Source organism: Rhynchophorus ferrugineus, unplaced genomic scaffold (assembly GCF_030347505.1).
Source record: "Rhynchophorus ferrugineus isolate W39M unplaced genomic scaffold, kcgeb_rfMv2 rfM3, whole genome shotgun sequence".
Taxonomy (NCBI): Eukaryota; Metazoa; Arthropoda; class Insecta; order Coleoptera; family Curculionidae; genus Rhynchophorus; species Rhynchophorus ferrugineus.
In genome coordinates, this window is record NW_027472582.1 from 37975817 (window position 1) to 38001304 (window position 25488).

Here is a 25488-nt window from a genome sequence, read left to right on the forward strand (position 1 = left end):
TGGTTTTCAAATCTTTCCTAGATTCAGTTTTATCTTTTCAGTAAACTAAAAACGATATTCTCTATGTTAATTTTTCAGTTTAACTGAATTAAATCGAGCAAATCGTTCGACTATTTGGCGGTTGAGTGATCTTTTTGAGGAAAAAGTCACGAAAAACAGATAAAAAGGAATATAGTTAACAATGAACTAAATAAAACCATATTTCCGGCCTCTTGAGATCAGTAACTTCATAAAAAGGTCGCGTAACTCTCAAATAAAATAGTTTGTTAATAGTTTCGTCTGGCGAAACGAATACGTGAGAAACAACACTACGAGTTTCACGTCTTACTATTATGTACGTATGACTGACGCAGTCCTGAGCAGACTTTAAAGTTATACAAATTTAATATACGCTATACGAAACGTACTATTAGACCGACCTCGGTAGATTCGGCCCACCTCCACGGAAATCAACTCTGTATCGACCGACGCTAGAGGAAAACCCAGAGATTCATATAAAAGCGCAATATCTTCTGATCGGTTCCGCTATCAGAGACAGACATACGATCGGTCAATGTCAAATCGTACCGGGTACCGCTCGCCACGCGCTACACGGACCGAGTCGACAATGCGCGTTTATTTCAGTACCATCGTGTTACTGTCCGTCGCGACGCTGACCGTCGTCGCACAACAAATACCACCCAATCCGTGCCCCTCCGTCTTTCAATACCTCACACACTTAAATGGTAATGTGTTCGGTCAAATTCGGATCCCCTACGATGGTAGTACCACACTCAATTTGGGTGTTAATGTTTCGATGAAAGGGTACTACACAAATAATCAGGGAGTGGTAAGTGTTAAGTATAGAAAGGTTCATGTCTCATTTAAAAATAATATAGGTACGCCACAACAGGATATTTCAGTTATAATTAAGGACTGTGAATTGTTGTTGGATTCTTTGTATAAGCTAGGTTTTATTTCTCACAATTTAAAATAATACTTAATGTATATTTTTTATTATGCCTTAAAAATTGACTAAGACTTGACTGAAAAATTGACTGACTACATAGAATCAATTGGTGGTTTCTGAGGTAGTTCTCTTTTGGCTTTTCTCTATAACATTCTTAAGAATATTAAATTGTTATAACCTTGACCTCAGAAGTTCTATGTTCTCCCGTGACAAATCAAAATATTAAATGAGATGACTTGAGTCAATCAATATTTTGTCTCAAAATTAGTGTCAGAGGATGTTTAAAGCTTGTTGAGCCTTTTTTCTTATACACCTTCTTCATTTTTCAACAAATTAATTTAAAGTGAGTAAAATTCTGAACATGGAGAGTAGCAAACTGAAAATTCATGTACTTTACTTTTCCTTTTTATACAATTTTTATTTATTTATCCTGTTTTTATAAGCAAAATCAAGCAACAACTACCATTCACATAGTTGAGCTAGTTAACGAAAAATTATACCTAATTTTAATTTACAAAATTCGATCGGTTTTCATTTTTCGGTATTTTCAATGCAACATATACAATGGGTGGCCAAATTATTAGGGACAATATTGACATTTTTTAATTTGCTAGATTTCGATTTCTGTAACAAATGATTAGTTGGGGGTTTCTTATATATTTTTTATTCGTCTCTGTAACATATTGGGATCATAAAAGCTATAAAAAATATACAAAATAGTTTTCTAATCTTTGTTTTAATAATTTTAATATTAATAAAAAATAATATAATTAATTTTAATATTTACTGAGGCCACCCTTTGCTGCAATAAGAATATCTATGCATCGGGGCTTCTTAATTGAGTTTGAAGTCTCTGATGAGAGTTTCAATTCTTTTTTTCCTCCTTCTTTTGCAGTCGCTCGTTTGGTGTCTTCCCATATATTTTGTATGGAATTCATCTCTAGTGAACTGTCTGGCCAAGGTATAATAGTGATTTTTTCCGCAATATATACAGTAACACTTACGGCTTTATGACACGGTTCCGAAACATGCATAAAAATGTAGTTGTCATAATCAAGGAACCATTCAGTGATCTGCAGTAGTAACCGGGTTTCTAGTACTCGCTTGTATTGGTCTTTCATTGTCCCCTATATAATATATAGGGGTCCCATACGTTTGACTGAGATAACAGACCACACCATAACACTAACCAATCGTTTAACCCTCACTACAAGGCAATCTGCGTGAAATTGTTGAAAAGCACATCTGTAAATTAATAAAATTATTACTAGAAAATCGTCATTGACAATTGTATTGTTCAAAAAAGTTACTCTTATTGACTCTAATTTGCAACAGTCATATCGATGTTGTTTGTTATGTTGTTATGCTGTTAATGTGTTGTCTAGCTCACTGGAGACGTTTCTTTCTCATTCCATCGGTTAGGAGTCTTTTTTTTGGAAGGCCGTCGTCCTGTTAGATTCTCTTCAAATAACCGTCTCCTCATTGTCCTCTCCGAAATCTTTACACCCTCGTCATTTATTATCGTAGTCAAATGAGCAACGCTCTTTTTACAATTTTCGAGTTAGATATTTCTGAGTTTTCGATTGGTACGAGGTGTAGTGATTCTTGTTCTGTTACATTTGCCAATATAATTTGCCTCAAGATGTTTTTTATTATCAATTTTAATTTTAATTCGATCGACACCATACTTTGAAACTCCATCAATAGCTGTGATCTCTCTCTGGGAATGTGTGAGGAGAGCAGTAATAACGTTTGTATCTCTCTACATTTTTTTGGAGACATGTCCAAAGCCTTACCCTTCTCGAAAAGTTTGAAAAAAAATTGAATTGAGGTAATCGTGTCGAACCATTAACAAAATGTAAATATAAGAAACAAATTATAGAAAAAACATAAAAACGTATTATTATACCAAGTATTACTTATGTTATATTCCATTGTTTTAGGCCCAAAATTCGACTAAAAGGAATGAAATTATAATATCTAGACAATACAACAACAATGCTGCAAAGTCATATAGTTAACAAATGATGCGCATATACTGTGTTGTCTCTTCACAAAAGCAATAATAATTATATCATTGCCTATTTAAGTAAGTAAGTGAAGAGTAATGCCCCTAATAATATGGATGCCTACTGTATCTAGAGCCAATGACTGACTCTAGCCCACTACCTTCCTACCAAAGTAATATCAGTAGACAGTTTTCACAAGAAAGTAAATGGAACAAGAATTGTTGATTGATTCAGTTTATTATCGCAGTTCACGAATAAATTCACCCAAAACGTATAGTTGTATCTGATTGGGGTATTCAGAATTATCCTCAACATCTTATTTTGGAACACTTGCAGCCTTTTGGCCTTAGTTGGTTTGAGGAAACGAGATTTTACTTATGAACCATATAGAATAACGTAACGTAAGTAGATGATCACGGATGAAGGATTTTACTTGAGCTGCACAGGATGCTCTCGATATACCGTAATCTTTCCAAATGGATTTGATCTAACCATTTTAGATGGTGGTCAGTTATATTTAGCTGCTATTGAAGTTTAAGGCGTATGTGCTTGGATAATCTAGAGCATAGAAAGTTCCAACTCTGAGGATATCAACCATAGACATATTAAACAGTATCGGAACGAGTGGTGAACTCTGTAGAACTATAGTGTTTAACCGGGTGTTGAAAGAAAATCAGTGTACTGAAAAGAGAAATTCGGTCAAGTAATATTAACGATAATATTAAAGTTATTTTCAGTTTTCTGTCAAAGATCATTCGTACTCTTGTATTAAATGTTCTAACTTTAGGATACCTTTAATAGACCCCCAAGTATTATGACACAAGAAAAATATTGCATTAAAATACTAATTACATTTTTCATTGAGTCGTTTTTATAAAGATATATAATGTAACAGTTTAATATGACTGTGACACATGACAAACTATATTATCACATAGCACATAGCGATTTGGCTTAGAATAACTGCTATGATATTTTTTGTCTTGGGACCAAAGTTTCACAAGCTTAAAAATATTTTTAATATATTTTTTTCAATTATGTGATATAATTTTTTTTAGATCACAGCTATCACTTTTGGATCTTTACTACATTTTGAAATTAATCGTCTACTTGACCAATATTCTAATTCTGGTAGTCAATATTTTTGGTTTGTTGTTTTCAATTGAGTTCGCAAGTGATTTTATTCATTTACGTTGAAATATTTGCCTTTAAGTATTTTAAACTCACATGTTGAAGTTTTCATTGTCTATTAACCTCATATTACAATAATCAATAGTGCTAGCCAAGAATCCATATTGAGTTAACAACACAAACAAACTATAAGAAATACAAGAATGAAACAAGTTTATTTATGTATTTTCTATAATCAGTTATTATCTATGTAATAGAAAAAAAATACAATTATTTACTCAACTCAATTTGCTTAAAAACACTTAATAAATATGTATTTCAGACGTAATACCCCAAAACGTATTTAACTTTAAATTAGTATTTTATTTTAAAATAAATATTAAATAATTTAAAATAAAAAATAATATATCTTAGGAAAGATCTAATAGGATGGAAATATAACACGGAATAACTGAAAAGGCTATTGAAAGCCTGCCGCGCTATAGTTTCTACTAATCTATGATGTGGCTTAAGTATGACAATAAAAAGCTTTATGTATTGGAAAAGCTCAAAATATGCATTTGATTAATGTGAATATAAAAATATTAAAGAAAATTCGTTAGTACAATTCAAATGAAAAGTTTTCGTCTAACCTGTTTCAAGGGATAGCGTTTTATTATGTTTCCAAAAATGTAAAAAAACGTTTTTTATGCAATAAAAAAGCGGACATTTTGTAGATTTAATATTAATTTGCACATATTTTCTACATAAAATTTTATAAATTATTCCATGCGTCATATATTGCTATTGCTATATAATTAATTATTTATTAAGAGGCCATCTGCACTAGATTTATTTTTAAACATATTTTTATTTTTAATTGTTTATCACAGCGTTAACAATCCTCTTTCAGTCCTACTCGGTTTCTTACTTGACGTCAGCCTTCGCTTCATTGACCAGAGTTATCGTTTCGAATCGTTCATGTGGTCTCATCCATTTCAAGCAGTATCCCTTTTTTATTTTCCTTTTTTATGTTCATATTTTTATAACACATATTTTTTAAATAGTTAAATATCAATAATTTTATTACCAAGTCAAGATTCGAAAACCCTGCTGTATTCATTTTCAGCAAATCATCTTATAATATTTCAATTTTAAGATTATCAACAAAATAAATTATCTGAAGGTGTTATTGTTTAAGAAATTTAATTACCAATTATGCCCACAGTGTATTAAAATTCTTAGTTATTCTAAGTTATTCTTAAATCTTTCCTTCCATGTGATTTTGTAAATACAAAATTGTTAGAATGCTATTGTTAGTAAGATAAAACCCGAATGTCATATGTAAATAACCATAATAAAGCGTAAAAGCAACCAAAAGCTTATAGACATCGGATTAGCTCTAATATTATCCTGAATGAATTTTCTTATATGATATCTTGCGTATATTGTTGACGATGACCTCCATTTCTAAATCGTCCATAGTGTTATTATATTACAGCTTTGCTAATATATATATATATATATATATGATCACTTTTAAACATTATAACATTCTTTCTACCAACTAGGGTTTATCTGGACTCGGCCTACTGTTTAACGTGGACTCCGAACCACGGAACCTACCGACTGATGATTGGAACTTGAAGATTATCCCAGAAGACATTCGGTCTTACCCAGCCTGGTTACTGGCGTGACTGGAATCATTTTCCTTGTCGAATTTTACACTCTTGCCTAAGGACAATCGTAAATATAGATTTGCGACCATACCCCAGCAGGTTTCGAACCCGCGATTATCGGACCGTCCTATTGACTTTACCACTGCGCCAATCAAACAAGCAAACATTTTGTGTATTTTATTTCTAAAAATGCAAGACTAACAGCAAAAAATAACTGGGCCTATCGCATAGGTGACTATTAATCCAAAAAATTAAAGTTAACTCCTAACTACTGAAATAAAAAATATCTTCAAACAGTTAGCAATATTTTGAAATATCTACTAGGTAATTTTATAATTTTTTTTATGTATTCAAAGATTCATGTACACACTTTTAAATTAAAAACATAGTTATTTCGGATTCAAAACATATAAAACAAAATTAATGTTTAAATATAAGTCGGGTTTTAGTTTCTTATAACTAATCTCGCATAGTATAGCGAAATATTCAAAATATAGGAATAAAATCATAATAAGAAAAAATCAATAACGTGCACATAAAACATATTGTACCTTAAATAGCTGGAATAAAATTATCAAAAAAATTGCTGAGATTAAGCAGGAATGTAACAAACATACAGCATGAACTTCTTTTGATGAATACTATTTTATAAATGCATTGTGAACTACTCGTTGTTGATGACTGGCCATGATGTGTCTCAAGGAAGCTCTTACGTGCAATGCTCTATGGATCAATAAAACACATATCAATAGACACATCCAGTATTAATCGCAAATTTAAGGAACTTAAAATTAAAATTAAAATTTTTTCATTATAGGCTATAGCAATTTTGTTCCACTTCGGTGGACGTGTTTGTTGTCTAATCTATATTTATACTAATAGAATTGACATCAAGCGTAAAAAAGAAATCATTTAATAGAAAATTCGAGAAAATGAAATTTTCAAGACGACTTATCAAAAGCATTAATGGACCTTTATTGTTAATGTAATATATAAACCAGTACAAGACCTACTAATATTGCAAATGTAGTTAAAGTAAGAAGAGAAATTTACAAGATTTTCTCCATATCTCGGTCAATAGTATAATACTTTTTATATCACTTTATACAACTATCTGTTAATCTACATTTTAATTAATTAATCTCTAATATGTCATAAAATTTTTCGTATAATTAAAACAATTGTGGTATTGTCACATTAAAATGTTAAAATTTAGATAAAATTTTGATACAATTATTTTACAATGAATTGTGTAATTACAATACAATTTTAATATTAATTAGAATTAAGGATTATAATACTATTATTTAAAAATAGAATATGGTACATTGTTTTATAATAATAGTAAATTATAAATGAGAAGCCCAAGTACATCCTAAGGGTAAGGGGTACAAAATATGTTTCATATTGAAACTATTTGTACTATTTTAGTAATTGCTCTTTGAATTTTTGGAGTTGGTGCAGTATATTGGTAGAAATTTAGTTTTTGTTATGTAAACTAGAAATTTCAACATCCAATAATTCAAATGATGTGCGAGAATCAATTCATTTTGCCATCTGAAAAAAACACAAAACACATAATAACACCTTTTCAGCTTTTAAGCACAAACTTGCTTCAAGTCCCAAGGTCAGTTGCATTTCATTCTTTAGCCTCACATTTTGATTCAGGATGATGGCAATAAACTAAGGTAGGGCGATAGCGATGAAAATATATTATTAGCTAATGTGGCGCCAACTGTGTATCCAGATTTCTCAAACCCAGCCATCTAAAATAAGGTCAATAAGGAATTTAGGCAGTTTACTTGTCTCATTGTTAAAACTACACAGAGACAGAAACTTTAAATGCGTTATAGACAAAGAGTGAATTGATAAATCGAAATTAATTTTTGTTTATGCTCTTATACCTGGAGAATACAGCGAGTGGTGTAAGATATTCTATTTTAGCTTTTCAATGCAAATATTAATCTTTTCAGCTAGGTGCGGATGGGCAATGTCATATAACAGCTTTTCCCCATCTTCAGGTAATTTACGGATTCCATCTCGAAAGAACGAAGCATCTTTTGAGGATTTCCACAAATCGACCCATTTTTTTGGTTACTTTGTCATGCCTTTAACATAGCGACCTTTTTTATGTCTTCCTCAAACGATATGTTGAATTCAATATCGTGCTCATGTCTTCATTTCTCCTGTTTAAAACAACTCGTAGTACATTATATCTAGTTGGTTCAACCATATACACAACAGGATCTTCGCACCATGAAAATTGGTCGTCGTAATATTTTCCTCTATTGGTCGTCATGGTGAATCTATTTTTAATTTATATAGAGTAGTTGCTGGCATACGGGAAAACACCGTTCAACACTTCTAGGTTTTAATTCATACGATAATCAATGTGCATATTTTGTTACCATTCCCAAGGCTTTTAATCGATATGAATTGGCTTGATGCATAGCCTCTGTTGAGTGGCGAAGATTTTTCTCAGCTTCAGCGGCCTCACCAATTTTACCTTTTCAAACTTCTTTATTACTCTGGGATGCCCTTTATCTTACATGCGGTAATCACTTTATTTAAGCCTCTGGAACTATTCCCAGCAGGATCGACTTATTATAAGAGAAAAGCAGCTCTTCCTACAAATGAAGTCTGTTGAGCTCAAATCTGTTCATGTTTGCTCACTTAAATGTATACCACACTGTATCTAGTTGGCAAATGTAATGATGATGAATTTTGGAAAAATGTTTTACCTTGACATATTAAATTTCAGTTCGCCATTTTGAACCCCCATTTCTCGTCGACTTTCATAAAAGGACGAGTTTCAATTCGTATCCTTAACATTATAAATTGGCTTACAATTAAGTATAATAAGCTTAGTTTTAAAGGATTTTTTTCAAGCTTTATGTGAAAAATCGGTGCAATGTATTTTATCCAAAATATTGACCATCGATAGCTTTTCCCCATCTTTCAGGTAATTTACGGATTCCATCTCGAAAGAACGAAGCATCTTTTGAGGATTTCCACAAATCGACCCATTTTTTTGGTATCTTCATAAGAAGTGAAGCCCTGCTCAGACATCAGGTCATGACTCATATGTTGGAAGTAGTAATGAGAAGAAGCAAGGTCTGGAGGTATTCTCCAGGTTTGGTAGCACTTCTCGCAATAATGTTTCCAAATATGTTTTAACCGGTTTTGTAGCATATTGTTGAGTGTTGTCACGCTGAGGAATAACATTATCTCGTATTGAAGCCGTTTCTGGGCCAATGCTCGGTTCAAGCACACCAATTGTAGTCGACAGCGATCTCCATTCATGATTTCATTAGGTTTCAGCAGCTCATAGTATACCATACCAAACTGACCCCACCAAATACGGAACATTAGCTTGGAGTCATAGATATTCGACTTTGCCGTTGATGTCGATGAAAGGCCAGGTGGTCCCCATGATTTTTTTCAGATTGGAGTTTCGTAATGGGTCAATTTTTCAGCACCACTGACATCACGATGCATCATACCTCCGATTTTGCTGTTGAAGCAGCATTTCACATATTATCAAATGCCTTTTAATGCCTCTTGAGTTCAATTCACATATTCTTTAAGCGATTAAAAGTTATTTATTATGTTACTCCCATTAATTCTGCATATTATTCTTACATTTTACAAGTATAATCAAGTCATGCCTTCAAATTCCAGTCTTAAAATTAGTTTGCTTGTCCAGAACGCCGTCTTGTGTATGGTGTCAAAATCACCACTTTTAAAACGTTGAAACCAGTATTCACATATTAAAATCGATGAACATGAATAGTTGCCATAAGATTCACATAGTATTTCATGACCTTCAGCCGCTTTTTTCTTCAAATTGGAGTCAAAAAGCAAAATCTTCCACAAATTATTATTTACTCCGTACGAATTCAAACATCTTCAACGTACTGAATTTTTTCTTGTTCACACTTCGACGAAATAACACATACTGAAATGTAAAACATGTCAGTGAGATTTCAATGCGATTTAATACACAGTAACAACGTCATCATACTCGTGAATAGCCGTGATGGTGCTGGTAAATTATTAAAAAAATTTTCATTATATACTGTACAACGACGTATTATTTGTAGTTTATATATTACATTAATTAGTATAATACAAAATTATAATAAAACTAAAAACCACTCCACTCTGACCATCTCATACAATATTGGAATACAAGGATAAACATTGATTTTCATATAATTACATAGATTTCTCTTGATAAAATTCAACAACTTTTAAAAACATTTTATATTCCAGATTGCATTTCACCCACTTACGATAGTATCATATGTTTAAAATTGGAAATTAACTAACTGTTTTTAAATAAATGCATTTGTTTTCGTCATCGTCTTTGTAACTAACACTACGTAATTTTTTATTTATTTTGATTTTCCCTGTTTAACATGATGTAACGATGAAATAATAGCATATCATGACTGACATACCAACATATTATTTGAAATGAAACATTATAGCTTACATGTAGCATATCAGCATACGTCAGTTATTACAATTCTATTATTTAATTGGGCAAAATTCATTAGAATCGTTTTTGCTGATACGTTTTAATCACATTTGCGAATTATGTTCGTGTTAGCCTTAGGATGAACATGATCAATGCCAAGTCAAGTTCAACCGGTAATAATAAAAAATAATTTTAATTATGATTATGATATTCCATCAATATAAATGTCAATCTATTTTTACAGTTCTTCTTAAATATATTGAATTAATTGAATTGTTCTAGTCTGGAAAAAATCATAAATTAGCTAGAATATTCTAATATTGTCTACAGTTTTTTAAATTACCTTTAAGTTACCTTTTTAACAATTGGGATTTATTTGGACTGGTTCTCAGCTGGCAGACAATAACTTGTAAATACTAATAACTAAGTGAAATGATTATTTGTTGTGGAATTTTATTCTTATGCTTATAGCCTCATACACTTATACACAAAAGGATAAAGACGCTATTTTATATTAAAGTAGTTCTGCATAATTCACTCTTAATTCGTTAGCTTTTGTTGGCCGAAATTCCTCAAGAAATTTAATTACAATTTAAGGAATAAAACAGCAATGATAATTAATTTAGCTGATTAGCGAGTACATTGGGATGTACTGCCATTCCTTGGAAGTACTTTACACAAATACGTTGAATTACATTCATTATTGGTTCTAGAGGAATAACGCGTTGTATCACTTCATTTGAATCATAGTACGACAATGGCACGCAACACTTTATTTTGAAATCGTTGTATGAGGTATATATTAAACTTGCTAGCGGTTCCCCATAATTGGATTTCATATGACCAAATAGGCTTGAGTATAGATTTATACAATAATATCTTGTTATCTAATGATAACTTGGATTTGCATCCAATAAGCCTTAATATTTGGTAGAGTTTCTTCCGTATTTTACAAGTCAAAATTTCTTCCGTTTGGTGAATATGTGCATCTTCCAAGGTAGGCGTTGATATAGGTGCATACCAAGGTATTTAGCATCTCTTGCTTTCAGGAATTGATAATTATTGATATAGACTCACACATGTTCATGCTCACATGTTCTTCTACAGAGCGTAACATTTATATGACTGGATTTTGTTTCGATATAGATGTGTTTATAGGTTAATTGATGCCATGGCTGGATCTTCATGAGAGGCTAAGAATGCCGTGTCGTCTGCGTATGTTGTCACAGTGGTTATTTTTGTTGTAGGTAGATCGGTTGTGCACAGAAGATATACTAATGGACCTAGCACACTACTTTACTGAACTCTTGAATATATTGCATGTAATTCGGTATGTTCATCGCCTTGTTTTACTGTAAAATGACGATCTGGATGAGAGAGAAGTTTTTTAAATTTAACTTGCAATGCCATATTTTATCAAATGCCTGAGATATGTCTAGGAATGCAGCTGAACAATATCTTTTGGCATTTAAGTCCATATTTATTTTGTTTACAAGTCTTGTTGTTGTTTTATTGTTCCATGCTTATTGCAAAACCCAAATTAGTATTCTGGAATAATCTTTCTTTTCTCTATTATACAATGGAGCCTCTATATGTATAGTTTCTCAAAAACTTTTGAGATTTTCGGTAATAAACTTATAGGTCGGTAGGAGGTGACATTCTGGGCTGTTTTCCCTGGTTTGAGAATTATTATTATTTCAGCTACTTTCCAGATACTGGGAAAATAATTAGCACTGAATATGAATGTTAATAATAATCGTAGACGGTCAGACATTGTTCAGCAATTAAATCCCATGTATAATATGTTGTATTACTATACGAAAATGATATGTTATATGACCTTCAACATGAGTACTAAATCTAAATGTCTACAATTTACATTATGAGATATACTTTTGTTAATTATCGTTTCATTTGCTTATCTTTCTGGTAGAATTTATATGCCACGGTCGAAAAGAGACATGTCTCTTTGATAAAATTTGATGATGTTGCTTATTGTCCGACAATTTATTTAAAAAATAAATCACTAATCAGCCAAGGACCTGTTCCAAGATCGATCAGTAATATTTTCAGATTCATTCAGTTTGAGCTTGCAAATTCAACGTCTTTAGACTTTTCTAGTTGATCAGGTTTTTATCAACAGCATCGAAATCGTAGCTTCGATGGAAGTTTTCAACAATACACGATAATATTTTGTAGAATAGGCAAAATATTGGCTTTGGAAAATATTAATGAACTATATAATATGGTTGAGGAGGAGAACTGAAATACTAGGCACCTGCATATACTTCAATCAGCGATATCTATTGATGAAAATGCCAGGTTTGTTCCAATAGTTTTCACGATAGTTTTATGTGCATATGGCAGGATTAGCAACCGGTAATGTATTACGAGCTACTAAAACCGAAAGAAGCTATTACTGCAGATGTCTACAGACATTAATTTTTTAAATTGAACAACGTATTACTGCAAAGAAGTCCAGCAACAGACGTAAAATCATTCTATTGCATGATGAAGCTCAGTGACAGGTGGGAATGGTTGTGAAGGATACACTGTTGCAGCTCTAAGCTCTAAGTTTTGATACTCCCAGCGTACTCACCAAACCTAGTACTTTCTTATTATCTCTTGTTCAGATGGGTGCAAGATGGCTTGGAGGACAAAGGATTTCAAAATGTTGAAGAAATGTTTCTTCTTAAAAGCTCATTCAAAATCTTAAGAAAAATTATCAGATTTCTAAAAAATACAACATAATAAATTTTACCAGCTTTAGCTATAATAAGTTCTGGAGACAATAAAATTATTATATGTTAAAGAAATCTCTTCAATGGCAAAAATCGAGTCTATAGCCATTCGAGTTTTATTACTTTCTTCTAAATCACTAGATTCACCAACGTATCTTCCGATTTGTTTGAGCTTGGAAAACATTTGCACAAGGAAAATATTCAGAAAGATAATGGTATATTTGTTAAGTGTTACTGTGATATATTTTCCCAAAGACAAGTAGCTGAGTATTATTAAAATATGGCAAAAGAAGTGAGTGTACTCTTAAGTGTGTAATATTAATGACCTTTTAGATCAAGAATTCTATTCCTAGTTTATTGTTTAACTCACATACGTAGAAGGACTTCATAGATACATTTTCAATTAGTTGTTAATTGATAACATTTTATAGTGTTATTATTTTCAGTACTCAAATTAAACGCTCATTTAATAACGCATTATAATATTCTGAAAGTATAAACATTTTTTATTTGCAGAATTTGAGAATCGAGTTGAATACCCCTGGACAGGACCTTATTGAACAAAAAGTAAATACACTGCTCTATAGTGTTTACTTTCCTTTTCAAAGCCCCATTCCGAGAATAACAAGCATCATTTTTAATGACAGGCAATATTGCTCAGGACCACCAGAATTGCGTAAGTTCTCACTAATTAAAAACGAGTTAAAAGAAAATCATCAAAAGTGAAAAATATAAAATGCATCAACATACATGTATAATACAATTCCAATTTTGATAACATATTTATTAGATATGCTTAGTACAATCTTAATTATAAATTAATTTATTACTACATTTCATTTGTACTTGGATTAATTCACAAGCAAGAATATATATTCCTCAATTATAAAATTATAATAACTTAAACGATAGTTTACACTAAAGGTATACACTTTATATAAGTTCGTATAGTTTGGTTCGCTTCAATCTCCTGACATCCTGCACGCTGTCCAGTAGTTGTATTGCTTCCATGGTAGTATGATTTAGTAAAATTTTTTCGCGTTTTAAGGTGAAATCTTGGATAACTTCGCAAATCCATTTGATTTCCAGGTCAACGTGCATTTCTTCGTTGGTTACGTAGCGATAGGCATTGGTAATTAATCGAAGAATTTTGTTTTAACAGCGTTGGATGACTAGCTGATTTGAATTTTTAGTGCAACCCCATATTTGCACCCCATAGGTCCAAACTGGCTTTATGATTGTCTGATAAATCAATCTCTTTGATTTTAGATCAAGTTGAGAGTATCTTCCAAGTAACCAGTATAGTTGTTTTATTTTGGTTCTAACGTGTTTTGTTTTTTGTCTAACATCTACCGTGAAGATGAATGCCGAGGTATTTAGCTGATTCTGTGTGAGGAATAGGGCATCCATTGAGTGTTATAATTAGGTTTTTATTATTTCGCCGAAATGCAAAATTAACTTGAACAGATTTGGAGCTATTAAGTTAATTATTCCAATCTTTCGACTACCACTTGTACTCTTTCTATTGCCCTAGGCATAGATATGTCGTTTGCTATTATTATAGTGTATCGTCAGCAAAGTAGCGTTTCTTTTGTTGTTGGGATGTCAGCAGTGTAGAGCAGATACAGGAGAGGTCCCAAGACACTACTTCCTGGAACTCCAGCCAAAATAGCTTTAAATGTTGAGAACGCCATTTCCTGCGAGACTCTAAATGTTCTTCCGAAAAGATATGACTTCAGCAGTTGACAATAGTTACGTGGTAACAATTTGCTTATCTTACAGATGAATCCCAAATTTCAAACATTAAAGATAAATTTGTAATGTAAATTTATAAAATATACATTATGAAAAACAGTTATTTATATTTTAACAGAAAAGGAACAATGAAGATTCAAATATAGTAATTCTTCAATATTTTCCAATAATTCCAGCAATATTTGGCTTCCATCGTTTGAAGTTAAAATAATAATTGTCAGATAACAAGTCTAATTAATGAGATTTACAAGTTTTATTTCAGAGAGATTTTCATTCGGCAACTTGGGAAATTGCCATGTATTATAAACTATTTGTCCTTTTTTCACAATCAATGAATAATATTCGATACGTATCCCACATCTGCAACCACACTTAAATTCCATATTATTTATAAATGATGCACTGCAGCTTTATTAATATTCTCCATATTCTAAGTGGTTATACAGGCATCTACTGAAACTTTATAACATAACCTTTATCCTTTAGTAAATACATTTTTGAAGTTACACTGACAATTAATATAAATATATGAAACAAATATATTTATTTATTTAGTTCCATTGTGTTATATATTACATATGAGGGTTGTCTGAAAATTTATTGTAACAGTTTGATATTATTACATAGAATAGATGCTTACATGTATTATGATTATGTTTTCACTTTAAAAGGACATATATTCATATAATATATATTAATAAAAATAGTTTCCATTAATTTCTAACTTACTGAAAGATATAATTCTGGCAACATAGCAATATTGTTTCAAAATAACGTAATAAATAATGTTAGTTTGGCAATCTGCTGCATCAATTTAAGCAAGTGGTAATTATTATCCAGTGAACACTCTGGCGGCATTAGAATTTCCTATTATGGATGCAACAAGGTATTCCTTGCAACTTTTGGAACGGATAACCGTAACGTGTTATACCGTTGCCATGAAAGAGGATAAATATGCATGTAGTACTTGCTATTGCTAATTTTTTTACAACAATATGTCGTTGAATTTATTCACTTGGCGTTGATAAATATCTGCAGTAAGAGTTTTATTCGGTTTTAGCAGCTTGTGATACACCCTTTATTGATTTTACTACATGCCCACAAGACTTTATGGTCATGTATATTCCGTTTAGATAACGATCCTATGAACTAACACATAATTTCTTACGCTTGAAATTGTCCTTGTCGTCATAGACAACTTTTTCTTTTCGTTGAAATCGTAATGCTGAATCAGTTCGAAATGGTAGTTTCATTCAATTCATATGGTAGCAATTTTCCCTATTTTTGAATCTGTTCCATCACATGTCAAACTTTAGAAACAGTTGATTTAACACCTACTAGTTATCTAGAAGTCCGTTGAAAGTTTAAGCCGAGTTTCGGTCAATAAATAATGCAATTCATTGCTCTCGAACATTTTTTCCTTGGAGGCTTCTTGACAATTCTCTGTTATTGACATTAAGATTACCATAAGTTTCTGAAAATGCTTAATGGTCTTCAGCAGAAAAATCTTCAGATCAAATAATAGATGTAATAAATATCGAAAATATAATTTTGAGCGTTTAACGATTAGCGTATAAATGAGGAAAAATATCAAAACCATCCAATTTAATAGTTAGGTGAAGGTGTTTGTAAGTTATCATAAGTTTTAAGATACATATAAGCACCTAACAATGAAGTATTTTGGTTCTTTGATAATATTGTTGCGACAATTATTTATGGAAAATATAACTTTTTAGCTAAAAGCACCGTATAATTATTTAGCACACAACAATCATATATTAAACTCCAAAGTAAATCTATATAAAATTTATAATAATCACTGAACAATAATTAAAGTCTAAAGCGTTCAATAAGCAATCAAATTAAATTAACTAACTATTCAACATAAATTTTTCCCATATTATATATAATTTATTAGATTATTATTAATATTTTACGTTAATCTGGCGCCACCTCTAATTCCACCTTTAACATTAATATTAGCGTATCAGTTAATGAATATTTTTCATCAAAAATAATATTTAAAATAACGATAAAAAGAGTTAATAAATTGTTTTATTTTTAATAACAGTAATTATTTAACTATTAGTAATTATGCTTACACCATAATAATGTTTACATTCTAATAAATAGTTGTAGCTGGCGAGCCTGGAGTTACAAGTTTATGGGCGGGACACAAATATTTTTTCCAACTGTCCACTAGTGGTTCATCACCATCAGTTAACAGGTAATCAGTCTAATCATATTTAATAAAAACATACGTTAATATTTGATTCCTAGATTTCCAGAAGTAATAGTCATCGAACCACCAACAGAAAGGCCCAAATATAAACCTAAACCATCGGTAACGATAATCAACAATCCCTTCCTCAACAATAATATAGATGTCGTTAAAGAGCCTACACAGAGTGATTGCGGCGTTGCCAAGCCGTTCTTTGTTCCTTTAATATTGGGAGGTGATGATATATCCGATGGAATGTTCCCATGGCTAGCGGCCATGTTTGTAGTAAAAGGGCTAGGATATGACTATAAATGTACAGGAAATTTGATATCCTCCAAACATGTTATGACAGGTATATTTATAATAGTTTTTAGTAAATTGATATTTGAGTGATTGATTTTGATAGAATATTCAATATCAAATTAAAAAGTAACACATGAATGTAAAGTCTCTCGCCTTTTACGTTAAACTTTATATAAACAAAGAGAACTATTGGATTTAGTGTTCCACTAACATATGTGTAGTAATACAGTGAGTGTATTAGTGATTGCGAGTGCTCGAAAGTGGATCACGGTTATTAAGTTAATCATGTTTCTTTTACGAATCGCTTATGATTCGGGACGGGACGGAATTACATACACCACTTATGGCCTTGGAACAAAAGAGTGATTTTATTTTGATCCCTGGTAATTTATACCCACTCGATACAAGTCACAGCGCCCTCTACTAACTTTTCTTCCTCCTTTCTATACTGGCTCTTGTATCGAGACAAGTCATATATTTAACAGTTTCTCACATATTAGAGTAAAGAGAATAATTTTAAAATGATGTTATGTTACTAAAACTTATTCTGGCTATATATTATTAATAAGATCAAAAATATATTTGTTATATAATCTTAATTAAAGTAATATATGTCTGTATATTAAAGTATATGCAAAATATCACAAAACTAACAGTCACTAACCTTTTTTTAAATTACATTTAATTAGATCTCCTTTCCATTAAGTTTCAATAATTGAAAAATTATTGATAAGTTTAAATCTCTCTTACAGCACTAAACACTATAACAAAAGGATCACAAGTTAGATTATTTTCAGAATTTTAACAACTTGAGCCTAACCTAAGACTATGATAACCTAACTAGATAACCTACTATAAGATAAACCTATATAATCGTTGGTTTAAATATACCAACGACGTCAGAAAGACAATAATTAACAGAACCTTTGTAAAATCACATGAAAATCGTTTCTAATGGTGTAAAGATTTTATCCTCTAGTGACATGTGTCAAATTATTCGTATTAATACAGTAATGTAAAGTAATATAGTAAGAGTATATGAAATATAGAGAAATATAGATAACAAACCATACACACTTAATATGTAAAACTTCATTGCTACATGTCGCGGGAAAGAATAATCGTTATATTTTTACCAGTAACAAGCCACATGGAGAAATGTCATCAACCTGCTGTTATATTGCAACTAATGCAGTAAAGTTACCTCTGCGATCGGAACACAATGCTGTCTGTCAGAAAATGTTTAACCATAGGTTTTGTTTCACATAATAAAGGCATGAAATAGCTAAAATTATATTACCACCTCTATAGAGGAAAACTATATTTCAAGATATTTAGAAATAAAGTTTAATACTTGTGCCCATTAATTCCATCATAGTCACCTTTCCAAAAAAATGCTTATCAAATACTTAAAGGCTTATAGGCAATTTCATAGAAATTATGACAATACAGTATGTAAAGTTCGCCATAGCATAATTGTGTGACAAATATTATCTTTTAAATGCGTCTTTCATCCAGAAAAGGAAAGCATTATATTGGCATACATTTTAAATCTCAGATAACCCTCACCAAAAAACGTTCATAAGAGTTAAATCGGATATCTTTTATACCGTTTAACATTAATAATTATCATGAAACAAAGCTTAAACAATAAATTTTAAAATATGCTTTTAAATAATGTTTTTAAAAATCAAGAACAATATTGATGCCTAATACTTACTAATAACAAAAATACCATCAGTTAGGCAGTTGGTTTAATACTAGGAAATTGATATTAAATCTCGTTTATTAAATGTGACTGGAATTAAAAGCTAGAGCACATATTATTCACACAGTCTACTTTATAAACTAAAGCTCGAAATTAAGAAATTACACTGGGATGAATACAACAAATAAAAATATATAGATACTGATGAATTGAAATTTACTCAAATCATCGCTTATTTCTTCAATTAACCTAATATTCAAAGTGGACTTTTCTACCGATGTGTAAATCAGTTGAACATTCTTTGTAATACAAATATTGTATTTTAGCTGCACGATGTATTCAATTCTATAAAGTACAAATTGTGAAAACTGAAGATATTTTATTCGTTTTTGGCAAAAGCAATATCCTTAAATGGGCTACCAATGGTGCGGTAACTAGAGGTGCTTCGAAAGTAATCACGCATCCCGATTTTGACCCGAACACCGCTCATGGCGATGTCTCAGTATGTTTATTTATTTACTGCAGTAAATATAACATTTGTTCATATCAATAATCATGTTTTAGATTATAACATTGAACAGACCTCTTGAATTTACAAACACAATTAGTCCCATTTGCTTATGGGATGGAACGAATACCATCGATGACATAATTGACAAGAAAGGAACTGTTGCAGGATGGGGAGTCGATAAAGGTATTTTTTCTACTTTTTTTAATACTCCAGGTTAATTTTTATCATCAAAGTATAAAAAAGAGATTTAAATATTTGCCATAAAAATAAATGTGTTGTTTTTGTTTAATATTTTGGAAATTTTAAAATTAACTCAGTATTTTAAATGGAAGTTCGTTGTCAGCCAAAAAAAAATTTGCATTTAAAATTAACATTTAATTTGACTTTTGACATATTATAATAAATATGGAAGACTATCCATAGTTGATTAGATTACCACAAAAAAGTGTTTAAGTTAAGAATATCTCTATATTTATTATTATTTTCGATATAAAAGCAATAATATAAGATGTTTTGCACATTAGGTTGAATTATTAGAATTATGATTAGTTAATTTTCAGACATTTACAAAATATGTTTTTTTTTTTAATTATATATTATGAAGTCCCCTTTTTACCAAACTAGGATTTATCTAGACTAGATCTACTGCTAACGTAGGCTCTGAACCAATCTCCTCGGCGTTAAGCCTACTGATTGGCCAACTAATTTAAAAACTATTCTAGAACATGTCCGGTCTTTCAAAAAATCTTTTCTTTTGTCATCAAAAGTGTTGATGGGTCGAATTATCCGGAATCTACTATTATTTAATTCGCTGTTTTCTTATAAATTTATTTTATTTATATATTCTTCATTGATATTGGAATATGGCTAAATTGAAAATCATAGAAGGCTTGGTTTGTTTACTGAAACTGCTATGATACCGGTCATTTTAAAATGAAACTCAAATGGATTTTATTTATTCCTCTAAAAATATTAGGTTTATATAAAAATATTTTTATATTCTATTCTAGGAGCACAAAAAGCAGGGGAACTATCATTACCAGTAGCAAAATATTTAGACATGCCTGTAGTGTCACAAGAGAGTTGTTTGTATTCAAACTTAAGCTATCTGACAATTACATCCGATATGACATTTTGCGCAGGTAATTTACATACACCACCATATTTCATCTACTAAAATTTCAGATGCTAATTATTTTACAGATTGATAAAAAATAATTTTTGTTTGTTATTAGAAAACAAAATTTCCTGCAATATTTTCAGAAAAAGAAATATAAAACTTTTTTTAATCTAATAACCTAAGAATTAATAGTATTGGCCACTTTTTAATATTCTGTGACGATTATTAACAATAATTTTAATTTTTAGGAAAACGAGATGGTAATGGGCCATGTGTTGGTGATAGCGGCGCTGGTTTTATGATGTTGAAGAATGGCAAATATTACTTGAGAGGATTGGCATCGATGATTTTAAGCGACAGTAATGGCAAATGCGACTTGGCGAATTTTGTAGTATTCTGCGATGTGGCTAAAATAAAAGATTGGGTCAATAACGCCATCCGTTAACATAAACATAATATAGTAGTTAATATGAAATGTATGTATATGATTTAACAAACTGTGGCTGTTATAGTTCTGGTATGGACAAAGTGGAAGAGGAATGATTTATTTCCAGATTCGCCTAAAATAAAATTTATAATTAATTTTTCATCACCTTTTTGTGTTTAATTGTTTCGCAATATTATAACAATACTATAATATACAAACAGTAATTCATATGTATTCTTGAAATGAACGAACAAAATATAAAACCTTGAAATTATGTAAAACTATCGCTGATAAGCTGAAGTATTTTACTGACAAATATATTTTATATATTATAGAATCGTTTTTTTATTTATATAAATTACATACAGGGTGTCCGATATGATCTTTCCAATATATTGAATTTCGATTAGATGGACTAATACCAAGGACTAATGCAATGTAGTGTGGAGAGGTATTGGGTTTAGTGGCTTAACTACGTTGAAGTCTCAGCCTTAATTTGTTAAAAAAAGCAGGGTGACCCAAATATTCCTAGGCAGCAGATACTAAATGACATAAATTTCAGCGGCAATGTCAACTTTTATTTAGAAGGATATATAAACAATCAAAATTTCAGATGTCTATTAGCAAAGTTAGCGTTAGCAAACTCAAAAGAGAATCAAAGATTGTTTTCAAAAATTTCACTAGAAAACATTTATAGGATATTTAACAAAAATAAAATCCGGTGAAATTTTGAACATTTTCGGCACATTATGAATATCCCATCTTAAATTAGCACATTAGTTCTTTGTAACCTAAATTAACTCCTTTAAAATAATAACAATCTTAGCCTAATCTATCTATTTATCCTAACAAAAAAACACAACCAAATAAACACCTGTAGTCTATTCAAAGTTTTTTATACATACGTCATCAAGATGTTTAATATATTGCTTGCCGTAATTTGTAACTTGGTTTCAGAATCAAACAATATTTTCCTTATCATTCTATTCTAGTTAAAAAGAGACACAATGCTGTCTGATTAGTTCGAAAACGTAAACGAATGAGCGTGTCAAAGTCGTCCGGTTGTCAGACGTATGAAAATTCTTGAAAGCAATAGTGATAAGAGGTTATAACTCTAACCTATAAACTATTGTGACTGTATAATTAACTGTAGTTTTTAGATGTACTATAATGTTAAAATAAATTATATTTCATAACATTTTTGTTCAATTATTTTATATAGAATAGAATTTTTTTGTATGTCAAAGCTAAAGAACTAAAAATCAGAGTTGATGCGGCAACATTACGACGTTTTAATGTTACAAATTTAAATGACGTATGTACAGAATAACTTCGAACAGCTATATAGCTCGTCCAATAAAACAGTCATGCCAGTTATAGATGACGTTGAATGTATTACTAGTTGTGGTTTGTAAAATTCGTTTTAAATCCGGAGCAGATATTTCCTTCTAATTTTAATCTAGTAAAAAACAGGTAAAATCTTGTCTGATACGTCGGAACATGTTACCAAATCAGGATATAGCCTAAATAGGATATATATTCTATTTAGATTGGTACTACTGGACCATGTTGCCAAATGTCTTAAATCTTTAAATCACTAGTGATAATAATTAGAACAATCGGCAAACGTTGTAAACCAAAATTTTAAATTGATGCGGCAACATTGCGACGTGCCGACATGATACATTTTGATAGAGTACATTGGCTCTTTTTTTGTACGGGCTAAAGATGGCAAGTTATTTTTAGATGTATTTTTCTGATTATTCGTCCTTTATAAACAGCTTCAAATAGTGTGATAATAAATACCATTTTAGCTTACATATTAATACAATAAAATAGCATAAAATCTATGTCATATTATATATAGCTATTATATCGTATTATTAGTTATTAGCACAAGATGATGAAAAGGTTAATATGAATAATTGTTAGACAACCTAACCTAACTGTTAAATTCGATCATTTTAACCATAGAAAAAATAGAAATTTCACGGTATAGGCGACATTGGGGAAATGTTTTGTTTAGTTCAATCAACGGTAGCGCTGCGATCGCAAATTGTGATTGGCTAGTTTAAATTGATGGTGTCGTCACTAACATGGAACGTGATTGGTCGATCAAATTGTGTGAAGTCAGCATTTTCTATGGGCGTCCATTTTTAAAGTTTATTGTTTGTAGGTTTTGGTTTTTGTTTAGATCAAGAAATTTCCGTTTTACGTTGGCATATTTTCTGTTTTACATTAATTATTATGGAGTAATAATATAAAAATTAATGACAATGCGTCAGTGTAGTAAAAGATGTAGTGTACCGGGGTAAAAATCTACTACGGAAATTAGACATCGTTTCCAAAGAATGATCTCGCTCCTTTTCAAAAATGGGTTGATCAAGTAAATAGTAGTAAGTTACCTGGATTAACCACAATGCAGATATATCAACGTCATAGTGCCTGTCACGGACATTTTAGTGAAAAATTTAGAATTACCGTTCCTTCACGAACAGGTATTAGGGTAAATGCATATCCAACATTGTTTTTATCAGGTATATATAAAATTATCTATCTACTACATATCTGTTTATATATTGTTTGTTTACAGATAATCAAAACTTACTAATGAAGATGTTAGTAGTAATAAAATTCAATTAATCTACCAAGTTGTTCGTATGCTGTCAATGTGATGTCTCTACATAAAGAAGTCTTACAAGAAGGTAATAATTAAGATAACTGGATAATTAGTAATAATAAAGACTACTTAATTGTAAAATATCCCTAAAATATTTGTAATACTTTAACTTTTGAGAACAATCAGTGTTCAATAATTTTATAGTAGAGGTATTGTATATTTAAATTTAATTGCCTTGTTAAGAAAATATTTGTTACGGTGCCATCAATTAAAAATTTAATTGCTACTTTAAGGGGATTTATTACCATAAAGAAATCTATTTTGTCTAAATTTACAAATTACTACATTTGTCTAACAAATCTTAACCAAGATTGCTTAAATAATTTTGTTGAATCTATTAGAGGTCATGGAGATAGAAACAGCATCACATTCACCTAGTACGTTCGAAAAATTTTTAAAAGGGCACATCATCACTTCAATTTTTTCACATCATTCTCCCGGAGAAAATTGTAAAGAAGATGAACATGTTAGATAACTTATATTCTTTTTTAGCGGGAGATCTAGTACCACTTGAGGTTGTTAAATCACCAGTTGAGTATATATTTTCAGTTCCAAAGAACTTTGCTCTGAGAAAAACAAGAGTCTAATATTGTATTTTTGTCTTATTTCAGTCTATTTAACAAAATTTCTTAAAAAGCGACAACATGCAATATTTGTCTACATTCTATATTAAGTAGTTCCACGGGTTAAATACTCTAAAATCTAAATATCTTTAAAAAACGCATTAATATTTAGTGTTTCAACTGTCCAATCCATAATGATATTCAAGACCAAATTTTAAGTTACTATGAGGCGTGATTGTATTTTTGGTTTAATGAAGTTAATGCAATATCAACAGGGAAGGATTTAAAGTTTACCTTCAATATATCAAGATAAGTTAGAACTCTAATAGATCCCATAAAATTGATGGCACTAAACAAATATGGGAAGGCGTTATAGAAGAATTATAGATATTTTAATTTTGCCTAGAATAGAGTTCATAATTGTTTTTTTTGCTTTTTATTTATATATATTTATATTATTTACACTTATGTATATTTGTATAGGATTTTATTTTAATAAATTAATTTTAAAAATTAAATTTGATTTTCATTTAAATACTATTGGCCAATAAATGTGACGTCACAAAATAATCAGGCGAAATGGCAGACCAATCAAAGCAAAGTATTTTCCTTGCAGGTTTCTACATAATTATTTTAAACTAACCAATCAAATTCACGTTGTCAGCGCCGCCAATGATTGAACTAAGCAAAACTTTGCCCCACTACTTACCATTGGAGTTGCACACCCCTGATTTTAACTAACGTTGGGAACTATCGACTATTTTAGTCGCTATTTTCGGTCCGACTGATTTAACTACTTTTTACTATCGACTGTTTCAGTCGTGTACTTTCAGTTACTATTTTTAGATGTACTAGTTTCATTCGACTAATTTTTGACATTCTGGCTTTGCCATCCTAGTCGCGACCTTGAAAATAATGTGCCGAGTTTATGCTTACGTAGATTTATATGTAATATATATGGTTGTATGTTTTGTTTATAGCATCACTGTAAATAAGAATATATTGTACGTTAATATAGCAACATTTTAGAACTGAATTTTTCAAGATTATTTATTAATTTTCTAAGGTAAAAAGAACAATATTTTGATTTGTAAATACAAAAATAATGTTGACTGCATTTTTGATTGACTGCTGAATATGTACATCTCCGTCTCACTTATGGTATGGTTAAAAAAGAAGTAAGCACATGTAGAAATAAACCAATTACATTTATTATATTATGTCATTGT

The 25488-nt window shown here is 30.6% G+C and overlaps 1 protein-coding gene and 1 long non-coding RNA gene across 2 annotated transcripts; both read left to right on the forward strand.

The window, feature by feature from the left end:
• Nucleotides 1-514: 514 nt before the first annotated feature.
• On the forward strand, nt 515-21353 carry LOC143192555 (serine protease gd). The gene is made up of 8 exons (XM_076397970.1): nt 515-829; nt 13488-13647; nt 16860-16953; nt 17007-17299; nt 19285-19460; nt 19523-19652; nt 20480-20611; nt 20838-21353. Exons 1-8 carry the CDS (start codon nt 554-556, stop codon nt 21032-21034), a joined length of 1458 nt encoding a protein of 485 aa, XP_076254085.1. The 5' UTR covers nt 515-553; the 3' UTR covers nt 21035-21353.
• A 20-nt stretch (nt 21354-21373) lies between these two features.
• Nucleotides 21374-24774, forward strand: LOC143192556 (uncharacterized). The gene is made up of 2 exons (XR_013004812.1): nt 21374-23553; nt 23610-24774. It is a non-coding gene; the product is annotated as an uncharacterized LOC143192556 (long non-coding RNA).
• The last annotated feature ends 714 nt before the right edge of the window (nt 24775-25488 follow it).